This window comes from Pelophylax lessonae (assembly GCF_965119305.1).
Source record: "Pelophylax lessonae genome assembly, chromosome: 5".
Taxonomy (NCBI): Eukaryota; Metazoa; Chordata; class Amphibia; order Anura; family Ranidae; genus Pelophylax; species Pelophylax lessonae.
This window is the reverse complement of record NC_138772.1, coordinates 553,505,290-553,527,247: the sequence shown is the minus strand read 5'-3', so window position 1 is coordinate 553,527,247 and position 21,958 is coordinate 553,505,290. Positions and strand designations below refer to the sequence as shown.

Genomic DNA, 21,958 nt, shown 5'->3' with positions numbered 1-21,958 from the left:
ATTACTATTAAAAAATAAATAAAAATGACATAAATCATTCCCGTAGTTTGTAGACATGATAACATTTGCACAAACCAATCAAAATACGCTTATTGGGATTTATTTTTACCAAAAATATGTAGCAGAATACAAATTGGCCTAAAATGATGAAAAAAAATTAGATTTAAATATTTTTTTTTTTTTTTTTTGGGAATGTTATGTATCCGCGAAATAGAGAATGGATGGAGGCACTCGGTTATGAATGAGGTAGAGTACTGAAAGAGAATTTTATCTGCTGCCTCAAAGGTTTTAACCACTTGCCGACTGCCTAACGCCGATCTACGTCGGCAGTCAGCCCCTCACAGGCAAAGTGACGTAGGGCTACGTCACTAGCTTGTGAGGGTCTAGGGAGCGAGCGCGCGCCCCCGCGTGGTCACGGACCCCCCCCCCCCCCGCGCGTGTGACCAGAGGACCCGATGTCCACCGGTCACTCGGCGATCGGCGGGGGAGAGGGAGAATGTCAGGCAGCTTGTGTAAACAAGCCACCTGTCATTCTCCTCGCTGTAAAGACACCGATCACACGGATCTAGTATGTAGATCCGTTGATCAGTGTCCTTACAGCTCAAGCCACAGCCAATCACAGTAGAAAGCACGCCCCTAGGGATACACACAGCCCCTCCCTCCCAAATAAAGTTAACCCCTTCACTACCAGTGTATTTTTACAGTAACAGTGCATATGTATAGCACTGATTACTGTAGAAATGTCACTGGTAACCCCAAAAGTGTCACAAATGTCAGTCAAGGGTCCGATCTGTCCGCCCCAATGTCGCAGTACCGCAAAAAAAATCGCAGATCGCCGCCATTACGCGTTAAAAAACAAAAAACAAAAATGACAATCTTTCCCTTTGTTAGTAAACGCGATAACTTTTGCGCAACCCAATCAAAATACGCTTTTTGCGATTTTTTTTTTTTTTTTTTTTTTTTTTTTTTTTTTTTTTACCAAACATATGTAGCATAAAACAAATTGGCCGAAAAATTTTAAAAAATTTTAATTTACTTTAATTTGGGGGGGGAATTTCATATAAAAAAAATTTGAAAAATATTATTTTTGCAAAATTGACGCTCTTTTTTTGTTTATAGCGCGTGATCAAAAAATCGCACAGGTGATCAAATACCACCAAAAGAAAGCTCTGTTTGTGGGGAAAAAAAGGACGTCAAATTCGTTTAGGTACAGCGTCGCACGACCGCGCAATTGTCCGTTAAAGTCACGCAGTGCCGAATCGCAAAATACCCCCTGGTCAGGAAGGGGGTAAAATCTTCCGGGGCTTAAGTGGTTAAAAGTGCGCACAATCAAAAATGGATCTAATAACAAACGTAGGGCGCTGATAAAAATATGTGATGTATAGTGGAAACCATAAAATTTAATTCCCTGATGAGGTGCAATTATTATAAAAAATCACAGTAAAATAATCACAATACAACTTATAGAGTGATATTTTGTGATAAAGTGCCAGTGCTCAGAAATTAATTCTTCAATAAATATATGGTTTATAAATGCAGTTTAAAATAATGTTATAAACAACTAATGGTGCCAGTGCTGAATATAGTGCTTTATAAAAAATATTTTATAATAAGAAACAATATAAATACATAGGTGTGCAGTGTGAAGTGAAAATGTTATATATCAGAATGTGAAAAATATTGTGTTTTTTTTTTTATTTTTTCAGAATTGTCCCAAAATCGCAGAGGTGATCAAATACCACCAAAAGAAATCTGTTTGTGAGATAAAAAAAAAGACATCCATTTTATTTGGGCACAGCGTCGCAGGACCGCACAATTGTCAGTTAAAGTAACGCAGTGCCGAATCGCAAAAACTGGCCTGGTCATTAAGGGGGCAAAACCCTCCGTGGCTGAAGTGGTTAACCACTTCTGGACCGGAAGCATTTGCCCTGTTAATGACCAGGTCCAGTTTTTTCGATTCGGTGCTGCGTTATTTTAACTGACAATTGCGCGGTCGTGCGACGCTGTACCCAAATAAAATGGATGTCCTTTTTTTTCCTCACAAACAGAGCTTTCTTTTGGTGGGATTTGATCTCCTCTGCGATTTTGGGGAAAAAAAAAAAAAAAAAGAGCGACAATTCTGAAAAAATAAAAAAAAAAACTATTTTTCACATTCTGATATATAACATTTTCACTTCACACTGCACACATATGTATTTATATTGTTTCTTATTATAAAATATTTTTTATAAAGCACTATATTCAGCACTGGCACTATTAGTTGTTTATAATATTATTTTAAACTGCATTTATAAACCATATATTTATTGAAGAATTAATTTCTGAGCACTGGCACTTTATCACAAAATATCACTCTATATCAGGGGTGTCCAAACTATGGCCCTCCAGCTGTTCAAGAACTGCAATTCCCATCATGCCTAGTTATGTCTGTGATTGTCAGAGTTTTACAATGCCTCATGGGATGTGTAGTTCCACAACAGCTGAAGGGCCGTAGTTTGGACATCCCTGCTCTATATGTTGTATTGTGATTTATTATAATAATTGCGCCTCATCAGGGAATCACTTTATCACAAAATATCACTCTATACGTTGTATTGTGATTATTTATTGTGATTTATTATAATAATTGCGCCTCATCAGGGAATTCATTTTTTATGGTTTCCACTATACATCACATATTTTTATCAGCGCCCTACATTTGTTATTATATCTATTTTTAATTGTGCGCACTTTTAAAACCTTTGAGGCAGCAGATAAAATTTATCTTTCAGTACTCTACCTCATTCATAACTGAGCGCCTTCATCCATTCTCTATTTTGCTGATATATAACCTTCCCAAAAAAAAAGAAAATCTAAATTTTTTTCATCATTTTAGGCAAATTTTGTATTCTGCTACATATATTTTTGGTAAAAAAAAAAAAAAAATCGCAATAAACATATTTTGAGCAAACCAATCGAAAGTATTCGTTGGGAATATGAATTACTCTCTGATTGTTGCCCGTGCCAAGCGATTGACCTCCTGCGTTTACTAAGCAGTAGAACAGCCAATCGGCACGGGACCTAGGTAGCGGCAATCGCTGTGATGGCGATATCTAATACAGTGATTTCCATGGGGGTCCCGCACTTAGTTACATTGGTCCAGGGCCTGTCCATGCAAAAATATCCATACCTAAACTTCATGAAGTCTCCATCCTATTGGTAGAAGTATAAAAGGAGCGAACGAATGAATATTCTCTATTTTTATGTTTCATTAAGTAAATCTGATAAATTATCTAAATTGGTATTTTTTTTTGCATTCTCATTCCTGCATGGCAAGGCCTTCTGGTAACTCCATTCTAGTAGTGATGGCCATTGTAATGACCTGTGTTCTTTGTAGGAAGAAGAATAAGAGTCACCGGGACATTAAACGGATGCAATGTGAGTGTCCACTGCTATCCAAAGAGGAAAGGGTCCAAGGAGAGGTGGCTTGCGGAGAGGATTGTCTCAATCGGCTTCTCATGATCGAGTGGTAGGTCTATAAATGTTCCAATACTGAGACAGTTTATGGTAAATTATACACTATACACGTCAGCAAGTGTAAAGAATAGCGCTCTGTGCAGAGTCCTTATCTGTACAGAATAGCGCTCGGTGCAGAATCCTTGTCTGTAAAGAATAGCACTCTGTGCAGAGTCCTTGTCTGTACAGAATAGTGCTCTGTGCAGAGTCCTTGTCTGTAAAGAATAGCCCTCTGTGCAGAGTCCTTGTCTGTACAGAATAGCGCTCTGTGCAGAGTCCTTGTCTGTACAGAATAGCCCTCTGTGCAGAGTCCTTGTCTGTACAGAATAGCCCTCTGTGCAGAGTCCTTGTCTGTACAGAATAGCGCTCTGTGCAGAGTCCTTGTCTGTACAGAATAGCGCTCTGTGCAGAGTCCTTGTCTGTACAGAATAGCGCTCTGTGCAGAGTCCTTGTCTGTACAGAATAGCGCTCTGTGCAGAGTCCTTGTCTGTACAGAATAGCGCTCTGTGCAGAGTCCTTGTCTAGCTTCGGGTTCTACAAACTTCTCAGGGCCACATTGTATATTTTATAAAAATTCATGGGCTGAAAAAAAAAATCAGTTTTATAAATAAAATTTAAATGAATGAATACATTTTTAGTTTTGTTTTGTAATCGCCATGATATGATTCAGAAGGGGGAGAAATAACTTCAGTAAACCAAAGCAGAGAAGTTCCATGTAAACCAATAATAAAGGTCAAACAAAAATACATTGTTTGCCCCTTTGCCATCAGAGTCCCCTTTAAGTTTGGGTCCATATTGGGCTCCCCTTACATCAGGGTCCCCATCAGTGTCCCTCCTTACATCAGGGTCCCCATTAGCGTCCCGCCTTACATCAGGGTCCCCATTAGCGTCCCGCCTTACATCAGGGTCCCCATTAGTGTCCCGCCTTACATCAGGGTCCCCATTAGCGTCCCGCCTTACATCAGGGTCCCCATCAGTGTCCCTCCTTACATCAGGGTCCCCATTAGCGTCCCGCCTTACATCAGGGTCCCCATTAGCCTCCCGCCTTACATCAGGGTCCCCATTACGGTCCCTATCAGAATACCCCCTATAACAGAGTTTTTCTTCTGTTCAAGTCCACAGCAGGGTCCATCCTTACATCAGGGTTCTCATCAGAGCGGAGTCTTCGCACATCACCTGCGGGCTGGATAAAATCTTGTAGAGGGCCGCGTGTAAGGGGAGGTGTAAAGCATCTCTGAATGGTGCCCATGCCCCGTGGCCGACCTGTAGAGTCTTCCTTGATGGCGGTTAAGCCTTGTGAACAACCTCCTGGGCTCACAATGCAGCCAACTGGCACTGGACCCGGAAGTTAGTGCTTTAGCGATGTCTATACAGTGATTTCCAGCTTCTAGAGCAGGGGTGTCAAAATCAATTTTGTTGCGGGCCCCATCAGCATTATGGTCGCCTTCAAAGGGCCGGTTGTATTTGTAAGACTAGGCGTCCAGAGCAACCCCCCCCCTCTTTTACATCAGATGTCAAGAGCCGCCCAACCTCCCTTACATCATAGTATACCCCCCTTACCTTGTACTGCTGCTGGGAAGAAGCTCGGGGGCAGAGCTGGTAAGCAGAAAGTGCAAGTTCTGGAGGAGGACCAGAGGAGGGTTGGAGTCAGCTTAATGCTAAGACCAGGGGAGACGGAGATGAGGGGGTGCTGTGGCTGTTCAGAGAGGTGCAGAATCTGTAGGAGGAGATCTGTCCTCTTTGCTGCTGAGCTGGGGCGGGGGGTGGGGGGGTGAGCCTCTCGGAGAAGCACTAGATCTGTCTGGGGAGTTCTTTCCTCCTCTCTGCTGTGGACTGCTGGGACAAAGTGGAGGCACAGATGAGGGGGGGGGGGGTGTCGCAGCTCCAGGAGAGGTGCGAGGACCACATGAAATAGCCTGGCGGGCCTTGTGTTGACGTAGGTATGGTATATACATGGTTACATGAGTCCAAGCTGGTGCAATGAAACTCTGAAAAAATATCCATACTTGGGATTCTTCTTTACAGAAACTTATAGTAAATTCATAATGAATCAATAAAGGGATAAATAAAGACTAGAGATATATTGGAGGAATATTTGTTGCAAAACAATTATGAGAATCCTAAAGCACCTGGCAAGATATTCTAGGTATGGCAACCATCCAGGAAAGCTTTTCTAAGCTAGATAAAAAGGAGCAATCAAATTAAAATTTCTTTATCCCGTGAACTGATTTATCATTGTGCTGCATGCCTTGCTGTATTCTAATTCCTGGATTTTGTGTTGTCCAGTTCCTCCAGATGTCCGAATGGCGATTACTGCTCCAACCGCCGTTTTCAGAGGAAGCAGCACGCCAATGTTGAGGCTATCCTAACCGAGAAGAAAGGCTGGGGTCTCCGGGCCGGAAGCGACCTGAAACCGTAAGAATATTCTGTACATGACTGAACCTTGATCCGGTGCCAGTCCTTATGATTTTTAACTGACTGTGTGCCCCTCCCCCACAGGAATACTTTTGTGCTGGAGTATTGCGGGGAAGTTCTGGATCACAAGGAGTTCAAGGGACGAGTGAAGGAGTACGCCCGGAACAAGAACATTCACTATTATTTCATGGCTCTCAAGAATGATGAGGTGGGATCATTAGGATAAAATAGAAACCCCTTCTGTGGTGTTGTTTTTTTTTTTTTTCTTTTAATCCTTCAGCTTTATTTATATCACTTACCTGTAATGAAAGATGTCCCTGTAGACCCTGTAGAAATCCTCACTGCAGGGCCGCCCTGTCCTCTTCTTCAGGGCCGCCCTGTCCTCTTCTTCAGGGCCGCCCTGTCCTCTTCTTCAGGGCCGCCCTGTCCTCTTCTTCAGGGCCGCCCTGTCCTCTTCTTCAGGGCCGCCCTGTCCTCTTCTTCAGGGCCGCCCTGTCCTCTTCTTTAGGGCCGCCCTGTGCTCTTCTTCAGGGCCGCCCTGTGCTCTTCTTCAGGGCCGCCCTGTGCTCTTCTTCAGGGCCGCCCTGTGCTCTTCTTCAGGGCCGCCCTGTGCTCTTCTTCAGGGCCGCCCTGTGCTCTTCTTCAGGGCCGCCCTGTCCTCTTCTTTAGGGCCGCCCTGTGCTCTTCTTCAGGGCCGCCCTGTGCTCTTCTTCAGGGCCGCCCTGTGCTCTTCTTCAGGGCCGCCCTGTGCTCTTCTTCAGGGCCGCCCTGTGCTCTTCTTCAGGGCCGCCCTGTGCTCTTCTTCAGGGCCGCCCTGTGCTCTTCTTCAGGGCCGCCCTGTGCTCTTCTTCAGGGCCGCCCTGTGCTCTTCTTCAGGGCCGCCCTGTGCTCTTCTTCAGGGCCGCCCTGTGCTCTTCTTCAGGGCCGCCCTGTGCTCTTTTTCAGGGCCGCCCTGTGCTCTTTTTCAGGGCCGCCCTGTGCTCTTTTTCAGGGCCGCCCTGTGCTCTTTTTCAGGGCCGCCCTGTGCTCTTTTTCAGGGCCGCCCTGTGCTCTTTTTCAGGGCCGCCCTGTGCTCTTTTTCAGGGCCGCCCTGTGCTCTTTTTCAGGGCCGCCCTGTGCTCTTCTTCAGGGCCGCCCTGTGCTCTTCTTCAGGGCCGCCCTGTGCTCTTCTTCAGGGCCGCCCTGTGCTCTTCTTCAGGGCCGCCCTGTGCTCTTCTTCAGGGCCGCCCTGTGCTCTTTTTCAGGGCCGCCCTGTGCTCTTTTTCAGGGCCGCCCTGTGCTCTTTTTCAGGGCCGCCCTGTGCTCTTTTTCAGGGCCGCCCTGTGCTCTTCTTCAGGGCCGCCCTGTGCTCTTTTTCAGGGCCGCCCTGTCCTCCTCCTGTGGCTAAATTTAAGGCTGAGCTGTGTGAAAATGGCTCCTGACGACTATCTGTCCCCTCTTCCCTCCTGTATTTAAAAAAAAAAAAAAAAAAAAAAAGTCTTTCTGGTGCAATGTTTTCTGGTGTTTCTAAGAAAAAGAAAAAAAAGATGAAAATGCACTTTTTTGTTTTCTTTTTTTACTGCAAAAAGACCCCAATGACGGGGCGCCATTCCTCCCCCAGACACCAATGACGGGGGGCACCATTCCTCCCCCAGACACCAATGACAGGGCACCATTCCTCCCCCAGACACCAATGACAGGGCACCATTCCTCCCCCAGACACCAATGACGGGGCACCATTCCTCCCCCAGACACCAATGACGGGGCACCATTCCTCCCCCAGACACCAATGACCAATCAGATAGTGTCACAGTCAGGAGTCCGATTTGGAGACCAGTAGGAATAACAATAGAGAGGTTCCCAACAACCAGCAGGGCAGGTATACAAACAGGTGGCGGAGTCCAAGTACTATCCGTTGTCCGCTAGAGCAGTGGTTCTCAAATCCGGTCCTCGGGACCCACCAACAGGCCAGGTTTGCAAGATAACTAAATTACATCACAGGTGATCTCATTTGCTTCTCAGTGATTGCAGTATTCTAGTCTGCATCCCCCAAGGTAATACTTAAAATCTGGCCTGTTAGTGGGTCCCGAGGACCGGATTTGAGAACCACTGCGCTAGAGCTCCTGACGAGGGGGTTGGGTTTTGCTGCGTGTGAGTACCCGGTTCCAGTCCTCAGGATCAGCCCAACAGAAGGTGAGCAAGCCGGGTCCAGTAGCAGATATAGCAGGTAGGGATCAAGCAGAAGCGTAGTCAGTAAATAATCCAAAGGTCAGTAAGAAGTGGTAGTGAAAATACAGAAGGCAGCAGGAGTGCCAAGAGCAAAATATTGGCTGGAGAGAGCACAATGATCTGGCAAACAGGAAGTGAAAAGGCGGGGCTTATATAGTAAGTTCATGGGAGGAGCAAAGAGTTCAGTATACATGTGCAGAACAAAAACAATTTGCGTCGTATCGATTCGTTAAGTTACTAATTTCGTTTAATTGCATTCGTAACTAAATTCGGTTCATTTTTGTTATCAACTGGATTAGATTTTTTTCCAGTGGATTTGAAATATTCAAATTGATTTTAAATCGAAAATATCAAATTGATTCAATTTCATTGTGAAGAATAGCTGGTATTCAAAATTTGAATTTCTTTATAATCTTTCTATTTTATTCTATTCTATTTCATTCTAATTTATTACATTTGTTTTCTATTCTGTTCTGTTTTACTCTATTTTTTCTATTCTGTTTTGTTCTATTTCATTGAAATTCGAATTTTGGAAGAAGGCTATAGTGTTTTCTATTTTATTCTATTCTATTTCATTCTAATCTAATTTATTGCATATTTTTTTCTGTTCTTTTCTATTCTATTTTGTTCTATTTGAATTTAGAAATTCAAATTTTGGAAGACGGCTATAGTCTATTCTGTTCTAATCTATTCTTTATTTTATTCTATTTTTTTTCTATTTTCTATTCTATTCGTTTATTTTCTATTCTATTTTAAGTCTATTTGAATTTCTGAAGAGGTCTATATTCTTTCTACTTTATTCTATTTCATTCTAATTTTTTTTCTATTCCTTTTATTTTCTAGTCTATTCCTTTATTTTCTGTTCTATTTTAGTCTATTTGAATTTCGTAAGACGGCTATATTCTTTTTATTTTATTCTATTTCATTCTTATCTAATACATTTTTTTTCTATTCTGTTCTATTTTACTCCTATTCTTCTCTATTCTATTTTGTTCTATTTGAAATTTGAATTTTGAAATTCAAATTTCGGAAGACGGCTATAGTCTATTCTGTTCTAATCTATTCTTTATTTTATTCTATATTTTTTTTTTCTATTCTATTCCTTTTATTTTCTATTTTATTTTAAGTGTATTTGAATTTCTGAAGAGGTCTATATTCTTTCTACTTTATTCTATTCTATTTCATTCTAATTTTTTTTCTAGTCTATTCCTTTATTTTCTAGTCTATTCCTTTATTTTCTATTCTATTTTAGTATATTTGTATTTCAGAAGACGGCTATATTCTTTTTATTTTATTCTATTTCATTCTAATCTAATACATTTTTTCTATTCTGCTCTATTTTGCTCTATTCTTTTCTATTCTATTTTGTTCTATTTGAAATTCAAATTTGGGAAGACAGCTATATTCTATTATATTCTAATCTATTCTTTTTTTTTTTATTCTATTCTCCGTTTATTTTTATTTTTTTTCTATTCTATTCCTTTATTTTCTATTCTATTTTACTCTATTCTTTTCTATTCTGTTTTATTCTATTCTTTTCGCATTTCAGAAGACATCTATATTCTTTATATTGTATTCTATTCTATTTGAAATTCGAATTTTGAAAAAAGGCTATAGTCTTTCTGTTTTATTCTATTATTTTCCATTCTATTTATTTTCTATTTTATTCTATATTTTTTTTTTACTCTCTTAATTTTCTATTTTTTTTCCTGTTCTATTCTTTTATTTTATTTTCTCTTCTATTCTTTTATTTTCTATTATATTCTATTGTTTTCTAAATGTAAATTTCGGAAGATTTTTTTTTTTTTGGAAGACGGCTATATTCTAATACACACAGTCCTTTGAAGGGAATCAGCAGTTGTCAGCGATATGTTTACATTTCAAACTTATTTTGAATTCGATTCATATTCAGATTATTCTTTATTTCAAGCAAAAAATTTGTTTGTCCGAAGTTTTTGTCTGAATTTTGAGGTCTAGAGTTCGAGGTTCAGCAGAAACCAGGCACAAGGCATTATTGTCCAATAGATCAAACAGGATCCAGCATCCCAGGTGGCTCAGCAAGAGCAGACATCGCCAGACACAGCAGAGGTCGCAGGTTCAGACCTGGACCCTGACAGATGGAGCCTCCAAGCTTATTTGAGGATTAAATGGAGGAAAGCGAAGGGGATGCAAATATTGTAGTGGAAGCTGCGGAGGATTTTGCAACCTTTGCATTTTATGAGCTGCAATCTTTGGCTTCTTGTCAGTTGCTTCCCACTGTTGATACGCTGATTGGTGTGGTGCAAACTGGCTTTTGCCTAGCAGCACCTGATTGTCCACAGCCAAAACAAACCCTTATGGGCACTAAGAAGCTGGCAAAATAAAAAAAAGGATTTTCCCATCTACGCACAGATCAGAAGTTCATTACATGAGGATTGGCCTAATCCTGAAGGGATATTCAGTCCTCTTAAGCTTTTGCTGAAATTTATCTAATGGAAAAGGATTTTAAGATAAAACATGGGCTGTTCCTGTAGTACATTCTGCCATTTCAGTCCTCAATAAACACCTTAGGCTCCGTTCACATCTAGGCGTTTTGGGGCGTTTTTGGGGCGTTTTTCTGCTCTAGGATCAGCTCTCAAAACGCCCAACAAGACAAATCCTATTCATTTCAATGGCCCCTGTTCACATCTGAGCGTTTTGACGCTGTATACAAAACGCCCAACGCTCAAAAAAGTACATGAGCTTCTTTTTGGGCAGATTACAGGCGTTTTCCATTGATCTCTATTCAATCTAAAAACGCCTGCACAAAAATCGCGGTAAAAATCGCGGTAAAATCGCGGTAAAAAACGCCGCAAAAATCGCGGTAAAATCGCGGTAAAAAACGCGCGAAAAACGCTACGCTCAGGTGTGAATGTAGCCTTACAGTTCCTAATGAGGATGTTTGGTATTTTAGGATTTCTATTGATAGGCGTTTTTAAGTCCTTTATAAACGCCTCCTTTGCCCCTGCAAGTCCAGCCCTGCAGTTGTTGCCAGGTCTATTTGCCAGACTATTGCTAACTATATAATTCAATTTGATAGAGAACATGACCCAATTTTCTTTATCTGTAGATCAGTGGTCTCCAAACTGCTGCCCGCGGGCCAGCTGTTGCCCTTTGCTTACTTTTATCTGGTCCATGGGGCACCATGCCGTCCACTGACACCAATTACAGGACACTATTCCTCCCACTGACACCAATGATGGGGTACTATTATCCCACTGACACCAATGATGGGGTACTATTATCCCACTGACACCAATGATGGGGCACTATTCCTCTCACTGACACCAATGATGGGGCACTATTCCTCCCACTGACACCAATGACGGGGCGCTATTCTTCCCACTGACACCAATGTCGGGGCACTATTCCTCCCACTGACGCCATTGACGGGGCACTATTCCTCCCACTGACACCAATGATGGGACACTATTCCTCCCACTGACGCCATTGACGGGGCACTATTCCTCCCACTGAAACCAATGATGGGACACTATTCCTCCCACTGATACCAATGATGGGGCACTATTCCTCCCACTGATACCAATGATGGGACACTATTCCTCCCACTGACACCAATGATGGGGCGCTATTCCTCCCACTGACACCAATGATGGGGCGCTATTCCTCCCACTGACACCAATGATGGGGCACTATTCCTCCCACTGACACCAGTGATGGGGCACTATTCCTCCCACTGACACCAATGACGGGGCACTATTCCTCCCACTGACACCAATGACGGGGCACTGTTCCTCCCACTGACACCAATGACGGGACACTATTCCTCCCACAGACACCAATGACGGGACACCATTCCTCCCACAGACACCAATGACGGGACACCATTCCTCCCACAGACGCCGATGGCGGGGCACCATTCTTCCCACAGACACCGATGACGGGGCACCATTCTTCCCACAGACACCGACGACGGGGCACCATTCTTCCCACAGACACCGATGACGGGGCACCATTCTTCCCACAGACACCGATGACGGGGCACCATTCTTCCCACAGACACCGATGACGGGGCACCATTCCTCCCAGAGAGGCCGACGAGGGTGCGCCGTTGCTCCCACTGAGGCCGACGAAGGTGCGCCGTTGCTCCCACAGACGCTGTTTTTTTTAATCCTTCTGCCAACAGTCCAACCCCTCGAAAACCTCAAGGCCAGTAAACTGACCCTTTGTTCATAAAGTTTGCAGACCCCTGCTCTAGATTATGTAACCCAACAAGTCTCTACAATGTCCCTTATCTCTGTTCATATCCACCGAATTTTCTGGTAAAAATCTTGTTCTGCTGAACCTGCCTGTTAAAGGTGCCGTAGGCAAAAGCCATAAACTGAGCAAATTTCTTTCTTTCAACCACGGGTCGTTTTATCATGATAAAATCCACTCATTTTTGGAATAAAGTAGTTTGTGCATAGTTCCAATTAGGCATAATGGTAGTTTCGCCCAGGGGGAGCCTACCCAGAAGGCTTGGCCACAAAGACACCAAAAGAAACCGCTCCAGAGGGCTGCGTAACGTGGCCCATCCACCGCACATGGTACCAGTTCCTTCAGCAGAAAGGTTTTGAGGTTCTTTTTATTCAAACCTGTTCACAGATTGATACCAAGTTGGGACGTCCACCCTGTATTGGACTTCACATCTTTAAACAGATTTCTTCGCTTTCCAATGTTGTGTATGGAATCAACGCCATCTGTTATTGCTTCTATCAGACAGGGGAGAATCCTCACATTTGTAGACATACAAGATGCCTATTTACACATTCCCATCTTTTACTCCACATCAGCGCTTGCTGCTTTTTGTTGTTGGAGACCAGGACTTCAGTTTTAGCCCCATCATACAGGCACTTATCTGCACCCCGTGAGTTTACAAAAGTGCTTACCCCAATTTATGCTGTTTTGCATATCCAAGGCAATCGTGTCACAAGGTTCTTGGACAACCTTTTCTTGAGTGACTCCTTAGCCACAACCTTGTCTGCCAACGTCCAAAGGACTATTCAATTTCTTCAAACCCTTTGCTGGTTAATCAGCTTTCCAAGCTCTGCCCTCCAGACCTGGCACCGTCTGTAGTCCCACATTCTTACTTGGACACGGACCCAGCCCCGGTTTTCCTTTCTTCAGAAAAATAATTGCCTCTTAAGGGTCACAAACATGCACCCCTCAGTTCACTTCTGCTTGAGTGTTCTGGGCCTAATAGTAGCCTCCTTCAAGGCAGTTCAGTTTTGCCCAATTTTAATTCAGGTCACTTCCACTTACCATCCTCACCTCACTGAACAAATATATCCGCTCTCTGAATTGTATCATCCAGCCAGATAAATGCAGAGATGAGGGACAAATCTCTCCCTTCCATGGTGGATCTCCAACTCTGCCCTGGAGTCGGGGGAAGCCGTTCCTCCTCGTTCCCCGGAAGAAGGTGAAAACGCATGCCAGTCTTGCAGGCTGGGGAGGAGTTTACAACTCTAAACTGTCCAGAAGACCGGGTTCCCAGAGAAGTCAAGGCTTCTCATCTATATTCCTGGAAGTGAGGGTGATAATATGTATTCTACTACACTGGACCTCCCTAACTGAGGGTCACCCAGTCTGGCTGCAATCAGACTCTGGCCTACATAAACCATCAAGGGGGCACCAGAAGTCGAGCTGCCCTAAGAGATACTCTTCTGGGTGGAAATTCACATTCCAGCACACTCTGCCATCCACCTCCTTGGTTTTGATAGTTGGCAGGTAGACTTTCTAAGCCACCAACTCCTAGAACCGGGGCTGTGGCTTCTGCACCCTAAGGCCTCACGTACACAGCAACTTTTAAATGGCCGTTTAGGAGCAGTTGGGCGTTTTTTTAAGAAGCCCCTGAACCCTCCTCTATGCTATCTTATCTGTCAATGTACACAGGGTCATTTACAGGCATTTACAGGCAGTTGAGTTCAGTGTTGTTTTTTGGAAAGCAATTAATTGCGTTCGAACGTGTGTTTACCGGCGTTTCAAACGCAAAAACGCGACCGAACGCGTTCACCCGGAGGCCATATATATATATATATATATATATATATATATATGTGTATGTATGTGTGTGTGTGTGTGATATATATATATATATATATATATATATATATATATATATATATATATATATATATATATATATATATATATATATATACCCCTAGCCCAAAATCTGCATAGTTGGGTCACCCTGGCATGGCAGAGTCAGGTCACCCTAAACTCAGGTCGCCCTGGCATGGCAGAGTCGGGTCACCCTAAACTCTGGTCACCCTGACATGGCAGAGTGGGGTCACCCTGGCATGGCAGAGTCAGGTCACCCTAAACTCCGGTCACCCTGACATGGCAGAGTGGGGGTCATGCAGCTGCCATGTAAGGGTGACCTGACTCTGCCATGTCAGGGTGACTGGAGTTTAGGGTGACCCCACTCTGCCATGCCAGGGTGACCCCACTCTGCCATGCCAGGGTGACCCCACTCTGCCATGTCAGGGTGACCGGAGTTTAGGGTGACCTGACTCTGCCATGCCAGGGTGACCCAACTATGCAGATTTTGGGTTAGGGCTATATATATATATATATATATATATTAGTGTGTGTTTCCAGATCTGTTTTCCAAAAAACGCCTCTGAACGCAAACGCTGCTCAACACGACACAGCGCGCGCTTTTAAAAGTCTTTCTGTAGCTGTCAAGTTCCAGCGTTCAAAGGACTTTTTAAAACGTCCCGTGTGCATGTAACCTAAAGGTCTTCCATAGTCTGTATCAAAGTTGGGAGAAACTAGATGTGGACATCCTGCTTTGCAGGTTCAACAAAAAGCTGAACAAATTCATAGCCAAGACAAGGGATCCTCTGGCCTTCTCAGTAGATGCCCTGGTGATTTCTTAAACTTCATTCAGGCTGATCTGTTCCTTCCCTCCGAAAAAGATTCTCCCTCAACTTCTATGCAAGATAGAGGTAGAAAAAGTTATGAGATCCTTCTAGCCCCATATTGACCCAGAAGGACATGGTACATGGACATACTTGGGTTTCTGGTGGACAGGCATTTACCTCTTCAAAATAGACCAGACATCCTGGTGCAAGGCACCCTATTTTATCCTCCTCAGTCGCTGGCTTTAACAGCATGGCTGTTGAAACCCAAATCCTGAAAGAAAGGGTTATCTCTGTATATACCTACCTCCTGCAAGACCTGCCATTGCACATGAAAGGCTTACTTTGCCTAGTGTGGGGACAGACAGCTGAGTCCTGGAGAATATGCTGTGATTCATATTTTGGCCTTTCTTCAATCTGGTCTCGACCTTTTATCTGCCCTCAAGGTGCATGTTTTTGCCTTATCAATCATCTTTCAGAAACCTCTCACTTCCCTGTCTTCAGGACAGAGGGAAGGCACCAGGAGACCAGACCTGCTGGTGCATGTGTTGGCATTTGCAGATGCTGCTTTTGGCCGCAAGGTTTTGCAGGCTGCTGTTCCCAAAGAGGGGTGTCATGATTTTCAGGGGGGCTTCGGTTGTTTTTGGTTGAGCTCCTGTTACCTGGTTGGCTATGGTTTAGTCTTGAGAATTTTTTCTTTCTGTTCCCAACTGTTAGCTCAATCTTGTCAGGAGGCAATTACAAGATGATATGCGGCCCTTCAGTCCCAACTCCCCCTGTATAGTGAATTCTCCTTCCGCTGGCCAGGAGATGCGACGACACAGAGCACTTAAGCAAAGCGTAGACACATCTGTTTATTCCAAGTTTCGCTCACACATTTAAAGGAAATTTGGGCAGCAAAACCCCGTTTAAACCAGTTACAATTCATGGGTCAACTTATCAATAGAACATATCTCACAGAAACAATACATGAAAAGGCCCTTGTGTTCCCTATACATCTCTGTCAATGTGAGGTGTCTTGTGTCTGAAATTGTGTTTTGTGGGAGAGCCGATCCGTCTGTGTTCCGCTGTCTGATGTGTTAATGTAAGCAATTGTCAATTGTGTTTAGGTGGTGTCAGTAATCTCCTAACTTGTTAAGTGTCCAAATGAATGAATGGAAAGGTGTTTAAAATGTAAACACCTATCAATGTCTTGTTGTCTATATGCAAAATACAACTGCCAAGGGACCAGGGTGTATGAATGAGGTGTGTCAAATGACTCGTTAATGTCATTTGCAAGAGCCCACATTCCATCGTAGAATGGGCCCTAGCTGAAATGTATTATGAAATATAATATTTCAGTAAGGCACGTTGATACACTCTTTCACCACCCCTCATGTTTAACACTGCTTTGGGACGTCCCAATGGTTATGAAGATCAGGAGCTGTGTCCGTCAATGAACGAAAGAGAAAATAGGATTTTTGACTTACCGTAAAATCCATTTCTCTAGCGCTCATTGACAGACGTAGTCCTCGGTGATACACCACCTTCGGGTTATGTTGCCTCCACAGGAGCAGGACTAGACAGGAAATTAAAAAGCTCTGGCCACACCCTAGGGGCAGTCCCAGAGGGTATATCCTCTCTCTCTCTGCCTCAGCAAATCAGTTATTTTCTGTCTAGTTAGGAGTAAGGACCTAGATACCTTGCTGGGATCTTAGGTCCTGGCAAGAATTTTTTCTTAAAGGATTTTTTAGACAGCTTTTTTTCTCCAGTGTTCCTGTGAGATCTTCAAGCAAGAAAGCTGAACTGGGCGACGGGCTGGATGTTGAGATCCGGTGGTCACCCCAGTTCAGCCTACGAGCGCGTGCAGGCCATAGCTCCGCGCTGGGTCGGCCGCGACAAAGTCCCATTAAAGGACTGTCCACGCGAGTTAAACGTCTCGCTGAAACGCCAAAGACCATGAGTCACGGCGTCCGTATCGGTCGACAGCCCTCCCGCTCCGGTGGAGAGGGGTACTGTCAGGAGTTGGTGCCCGCCTGGTTCCGGTATGGTGAGTAGTATGTTCCCCCTTTTCCCCTGACGGGTCTTGTGGTGAACGCGGGCCCCTCTCTGTATGGTAAGATAGAGTCCCTCTCTATCCTATAACATGACACAGATCCTCCTACTTTGAGTGTGATTTTATGTGCAAAAAGCCAGGAGGCTTGGTTTGGGAGCTAACAATCTAATTGTATACATGTTAAAAAGATGTAATCTGTGGCATTCTGGGAATCTTACGGTGTTAAGAATAAGCTACCTACCAGTCAGAAGCCACGGACATGTAGACTGCCTTCCTAATCAGATCTCCAGCTATTAGCAGGCCTCCCGAATAGCCATGCGGTCCGCCAGGGCCGGTACCGCCAACCACGCCATATCCCCATGCAGAGAGAGTGTTGTGTGCCCTGCAGCACACCGCTATTCAGTACAGGCCGCCGCCATTTTTTTTGCTGGATCGCACGAGCCGCCATTTTGGCGTAGCCTCGTGTCTCCAGCATGGGGGCGGCCATGTTTGAGGTGATCCAAACACCTCGTGGAGCTTGGGGGAGGCGCCGGAAGGCGTGCAGAGGGGCGGAGCCGCCTCCTTTCTTCCTGGGCAGCCAGCCAAAAGACTTCCTGTTTGTCAAGACAGCGCTGTAACCTGTTGCAGTTAAACTCTGAGCATCAAGTGGTGAGCCTGGGGGTCTATCTCTCTCTCTCTCGATCGATCGATAGGGATCCCTAGCAGGTAACACTAAGGGGCTTTTGTGGCGCTGGGGGTCTGAAAAAAAAAAAAAAAAGTTTTTTATTTTTGAATTATATTATCCAGGAAGTGACTGGAATTATCATGGACCCTGCTACACATATTCCCCCACCTGTTTCCCTCGAGGGGGTCACGGGACCCGCCGGTGCACAGAGTATAGAGTCATTTACAGCAATTTTGGAGTCTATGGTGGCTCGGGTGGAGGCGGCCTGTCAGGGACGGGGGTCAAGGAAGCGACCCCCGCCTACCCCTATACTATCTGACACCTCTGACTCTGATTCAGAGATGGTCACTGCAGTTGCAGGTTCCTCTGCAAGGGCTGTTATCCCAGGTAAAGCCCCCTCAGACAGTGAGGAGGACGCTTCTTCTCCTGCTATAATTCAGGAAGAAGCATTGGTGGACGCACTAGTTGTGGCAGTGCAGGAAACCTTAAAACTTGAGGCTTTACCGGCAGAGGCAACTGAAACAGAGATTCCCTTTGGTACTAATAAGCCCATCAAAACGGTGAAGGTTTTTCCTGTACCTAAATGTTTCGGTAATCAGATTAAAGGAGAATGGGAGCATTCTAAACGTACCTTTACTATTTCCAAGCGTATTGCTAGACGCTATCCGTTTGAGGAATCCATCATTAAGAAATGGACGGTACCACCAGTGGTGGATCCACCTATTTCCAGGCTGAATAAAGCCACGGTTATTCCAGTGGAGGACACTTCGTCCTTTAAGGATCCGGTGGATCGAAAGATGGAAGCAGAGTCCCGCACCATCTTCTCTCTGATAGGGTCAGCATTTAGACTAGTAATTGTTATTGGTCTAGTTTCCCAGACACTTACGGAATGGGCGAAAATGGTACGCCAAGATCTTAGGGGAAAAGATATTCCCCAGGAGACATCTGATTTGATGGAACAGATTATACAAGGGCTACAGTTTATCTGTAACGCAGCCTTGGACACTACTCCCTTATTAGGGCATGCATCTAAGTTAGCAGTGATCCTCAGACGTGTGCTGTGGTTAAAATGCTGGTCAGCTGACCTAGGTTCCAAAAAGACCTTGACTAATCTCCCTTTTCAGGGGAATCGTCTATTTGGGGCCAACCTAGATGAAATCATTAAGGATGCCACTGGGGGCAAGAGCACTTTTTTGCCACAGGCTGCTAAAGCTAAGGGACCTCGCAACAAGCGAGGACCTTTCTTTACCGCCCATAAAGGGCGCCCGGCTGGTACTAGCGGGAAAGGCAAGACTCCTCCAGGAGGGTTCAAGAAGGGCTGGTCGGACAAGCAAAGGACCAACCCAGCCAAACCCGAAGCAAAGGAGTACACAGCCTGAAGGTGCGCCCCCACCCGGTTTCAGGGTGGGGGGACGTTTTCACCGGTATTCAGGACATTAGATCGAGCATCAACCACTACTACCGGTGCGATTCTTCCCTTCCAACATTTAAGTACTACAGGAAGCGGTAGTTACCGTTCCCTGAATAGATCTTTTCCTTTACCTTTTCCTAAGATTAGTCCCGATACCTCACAGGAATCGGATCTGGTTGACCAGATAGGCCAAGTAGCCTCTAGTTGGGTGACTTCGGTCCCTGAGGTTCAACCAGAAAAGATCACCTTTCCTGATAACTATCAGGTATCTGATAAATGTGTGGGAACAGAAAACGACCAGATTTTCTCGGATGGTCGGGGCCAGATACCTCTAGGGACGCCTGGTTCAGATTCTATCAGCGCCAGTGGTCCTAGAAATTCTAGGCTGGCCTCCTCAAGCCGGCCTGGCCGACTTGGACATGTTAGTCGTAGACGTTCCGTGGGAACTTCGTCTCAGGGAGTGTCTGTGGTCTCAAGGACCAATTTACCATCATGCTTTACAGTCGCTGGGTTTAATGGCCTGGCCATTGAGACCCAAGTACTGAAGGACAGAGGTTTGTCTACTTCAGTCATTCCTACCCTTATTAAAGCAAGGAAAGCGACTTCCAGCAAAGTCTATTATCACACATGGAAGATTTATATTGCGTGGTGCGAATCTTTAGGATTTCCTCCACGTACCTATTCGGTGACTCGAATATTGGCCTTTTTGCAACAAGGGGTTGAGCAGAAGCTAGCCTTGAGCACCATCAAGGGTCAAGTTTCAGCATTAGCAATCTTCTTTCAGAAGCCTTTAGCTACCAAATCCTTGGTGCGGAATTTCATCCAGGGGGTGCGGCACCTGGCTCCTCCAGTCCGCGCGCCCTTACCGCCCTGGGATCTTAATTTGGTTTTGTCGGTTCTACAGAAACCTCCCTTTGAAAACATCAGGGAGATTCCCTTGCTTACTTTATCCCAGAAGGTGGCCTTCTTGGTGGCTATTACTTCTGCTCGCAGGGTGTCAGAACTGGCTGCATTATCATGCCAGTCCCCATACCTAGTGATTCATAGGGATAAGGTAGTACTTCATCCTAAGCCATCTTTTCTTCCTAAGGTGGTTTCACATTTTCATCTGAATGAAGATATTGTACTACCTTCCTTGTGTCCTCAGCCCAAGCATCATCGGGAACATGCGTTGCATTCCTTAGATGTGGTTCGGGCAATCAGGGTATACCTGAAAGCTACGGAATCTTTCCGTAAGACGGATTCACTTTTTGTGATCACGGATGGCCCCAGAAAGGGTTTGCCTGCATCTGCCGCGACCATTGCCAAATGGATTAGACAAACGGTGGTACAGGCTTATTCTATTAAGGGTCAGAGTCCTCCGTTCCCTGTTAGGGCGCACTCCACTCGAGCGCTCAGTACTTCTTGGGCCTTTCGCCATCAGGCGTCAGTGGTCCAGGTATGTAAGGCGGCCACCTGGTCGTCGGTACATACCTTTACAAAATTCTATAAAATTGATGTGACGGCATCGGCGGATGCCTCATTTGGCCGCAAGGTTTTGCAGGCCGCAATTGGCGGTCTACCTCGAGGGTTTTTTTCTGTTTTAAAAAAAAAAAAAAAAAAAATTTTTTCTCTTTTTTTGTTGAGTCTCATCATTAAGGATGAGCATTGTAAACTTCTAGTTGGCACCGATTGGGCCTTCTAGATTGGGATTTGATTTCATTTTCCCACCCCTCAGTTGTGATACTGCTCTGGGACGTCCCGAAGGTGGTGTATCACCGAGGACTACGTCTGTCAATGAGCGCTAGAGAAAAATGGATTTTTGTAAAATCTTACCGTAAAATCCTTTTCTCTTAGCTCATTGACAGACGTAGTCCCCGCCCCTCTGTTTTTTGAGTTGGGTTAAAATCTCTAAAGACTGCTTTTTCACATAACTGATTTGCTGAGGCAGAGAGAGAGAGGATATACCCTCTGGGACTGCCCCTAGGGTGTGGCCAGAGCTTTTTAATTTCCTGTCTAGTCCTGCTCCTGTGGAGGCAACATAACCCGAAGGTGGTGTATCACCGAGGACTACGTCTGTCAATGAGCTAAGAGAAAAGGATTTTACGGTAAGATTTTACAAAAATCCATTTTTCTCTGATGTTCATTGACGGACACAGCGCCCACCCCTCTGTCGAGTTGTATTACTTCTGACACTGCTTGTAACAAAACTTAGTACCTATAGCAGAGAGAGGGAGTATACCCCCTGGGACTACCCATAGGTGTATTTAAACTCTTTTTCTGCCTAGTGTCCTCCTGTAGGGGGCAGTATAGACCAATGGTCAAGAAGATCAGGAGCTGTGTCCGTCAATGTACACCAGAGAAATGGATTTTACGGTAACTCAAAAAAAAACATTTTTCCACTGTCAATTGTTCTATTTTTTCCCCCTGTCAACTGTTCTTTTCCATTGCAGGTTTGACAATGATTGGCCGCTGTGGGTCAGTTTTTGCGGTTCTTACTGAACTTTTGGGTAAAATTAGGCTACTTGGATGGATTTTTAAATGACTTCTATCTTTTTATTAGATAATCGATGCCACGCTGAAAGGGAACTGTTCGCGTTTTATGAACCACAGCTGTGACCCAAACTGCGAAACGCAGAAGGTGAGGATGGAGTTTCTAAAATCGGCTTTCTGTGTCATGCCTATATGTTGCCTTCTGTTTTTCTTTTCTTGCTGTGGCCTTCTGACTCCACCCTCCTTGTTAAAATTCAGCTTGCATTGGGGAGGATTTGTTTATGCATTGAGTTTGAATGTGTATGGGCCGAACGGCTGCTTGCGTTCCTCTCCTGTTCAATTGAAACTGCCAGCAGCCTCAGGAGAGAAGCAAT

The 21,958-nt window shown here is 44.6% G+C and overlaps 1 protein-coding gene across 1 annotated transcript in view; it reads left to right on the top strand.

Moving 5' to 3' along the window:
- Positions 1 to 21,958, top strand: part of SETD2 (SET domain containing 2, histone lysine methyltransferase) — a 134,556-nt gene that overhangs the window by 44,703 nt on the left and 67,895 nt on the right. Inside the window, exons 4-7 of the mRNA XM_082259038.1 lie at positions 3,377 to 3,508; positions 5,782 to 5,910; positions 5,995 to 6,118; positions 21,655 to 21,732. Coding sequence (XP_082115164.1) covers positions 3,377 to 3,508; positions 5,782 to 5,910; positions 5,995 to 6,118; positions 21,655 to 21,732 — 463 coding nt within the window. The remainder of the gene's footprint in view (positions 1 to 3,376; positions 3,509 to 5,781; positions 5,911 to 5,994; positions 6,119 to 21,654; positions 21,733 to 21,958) is intronic.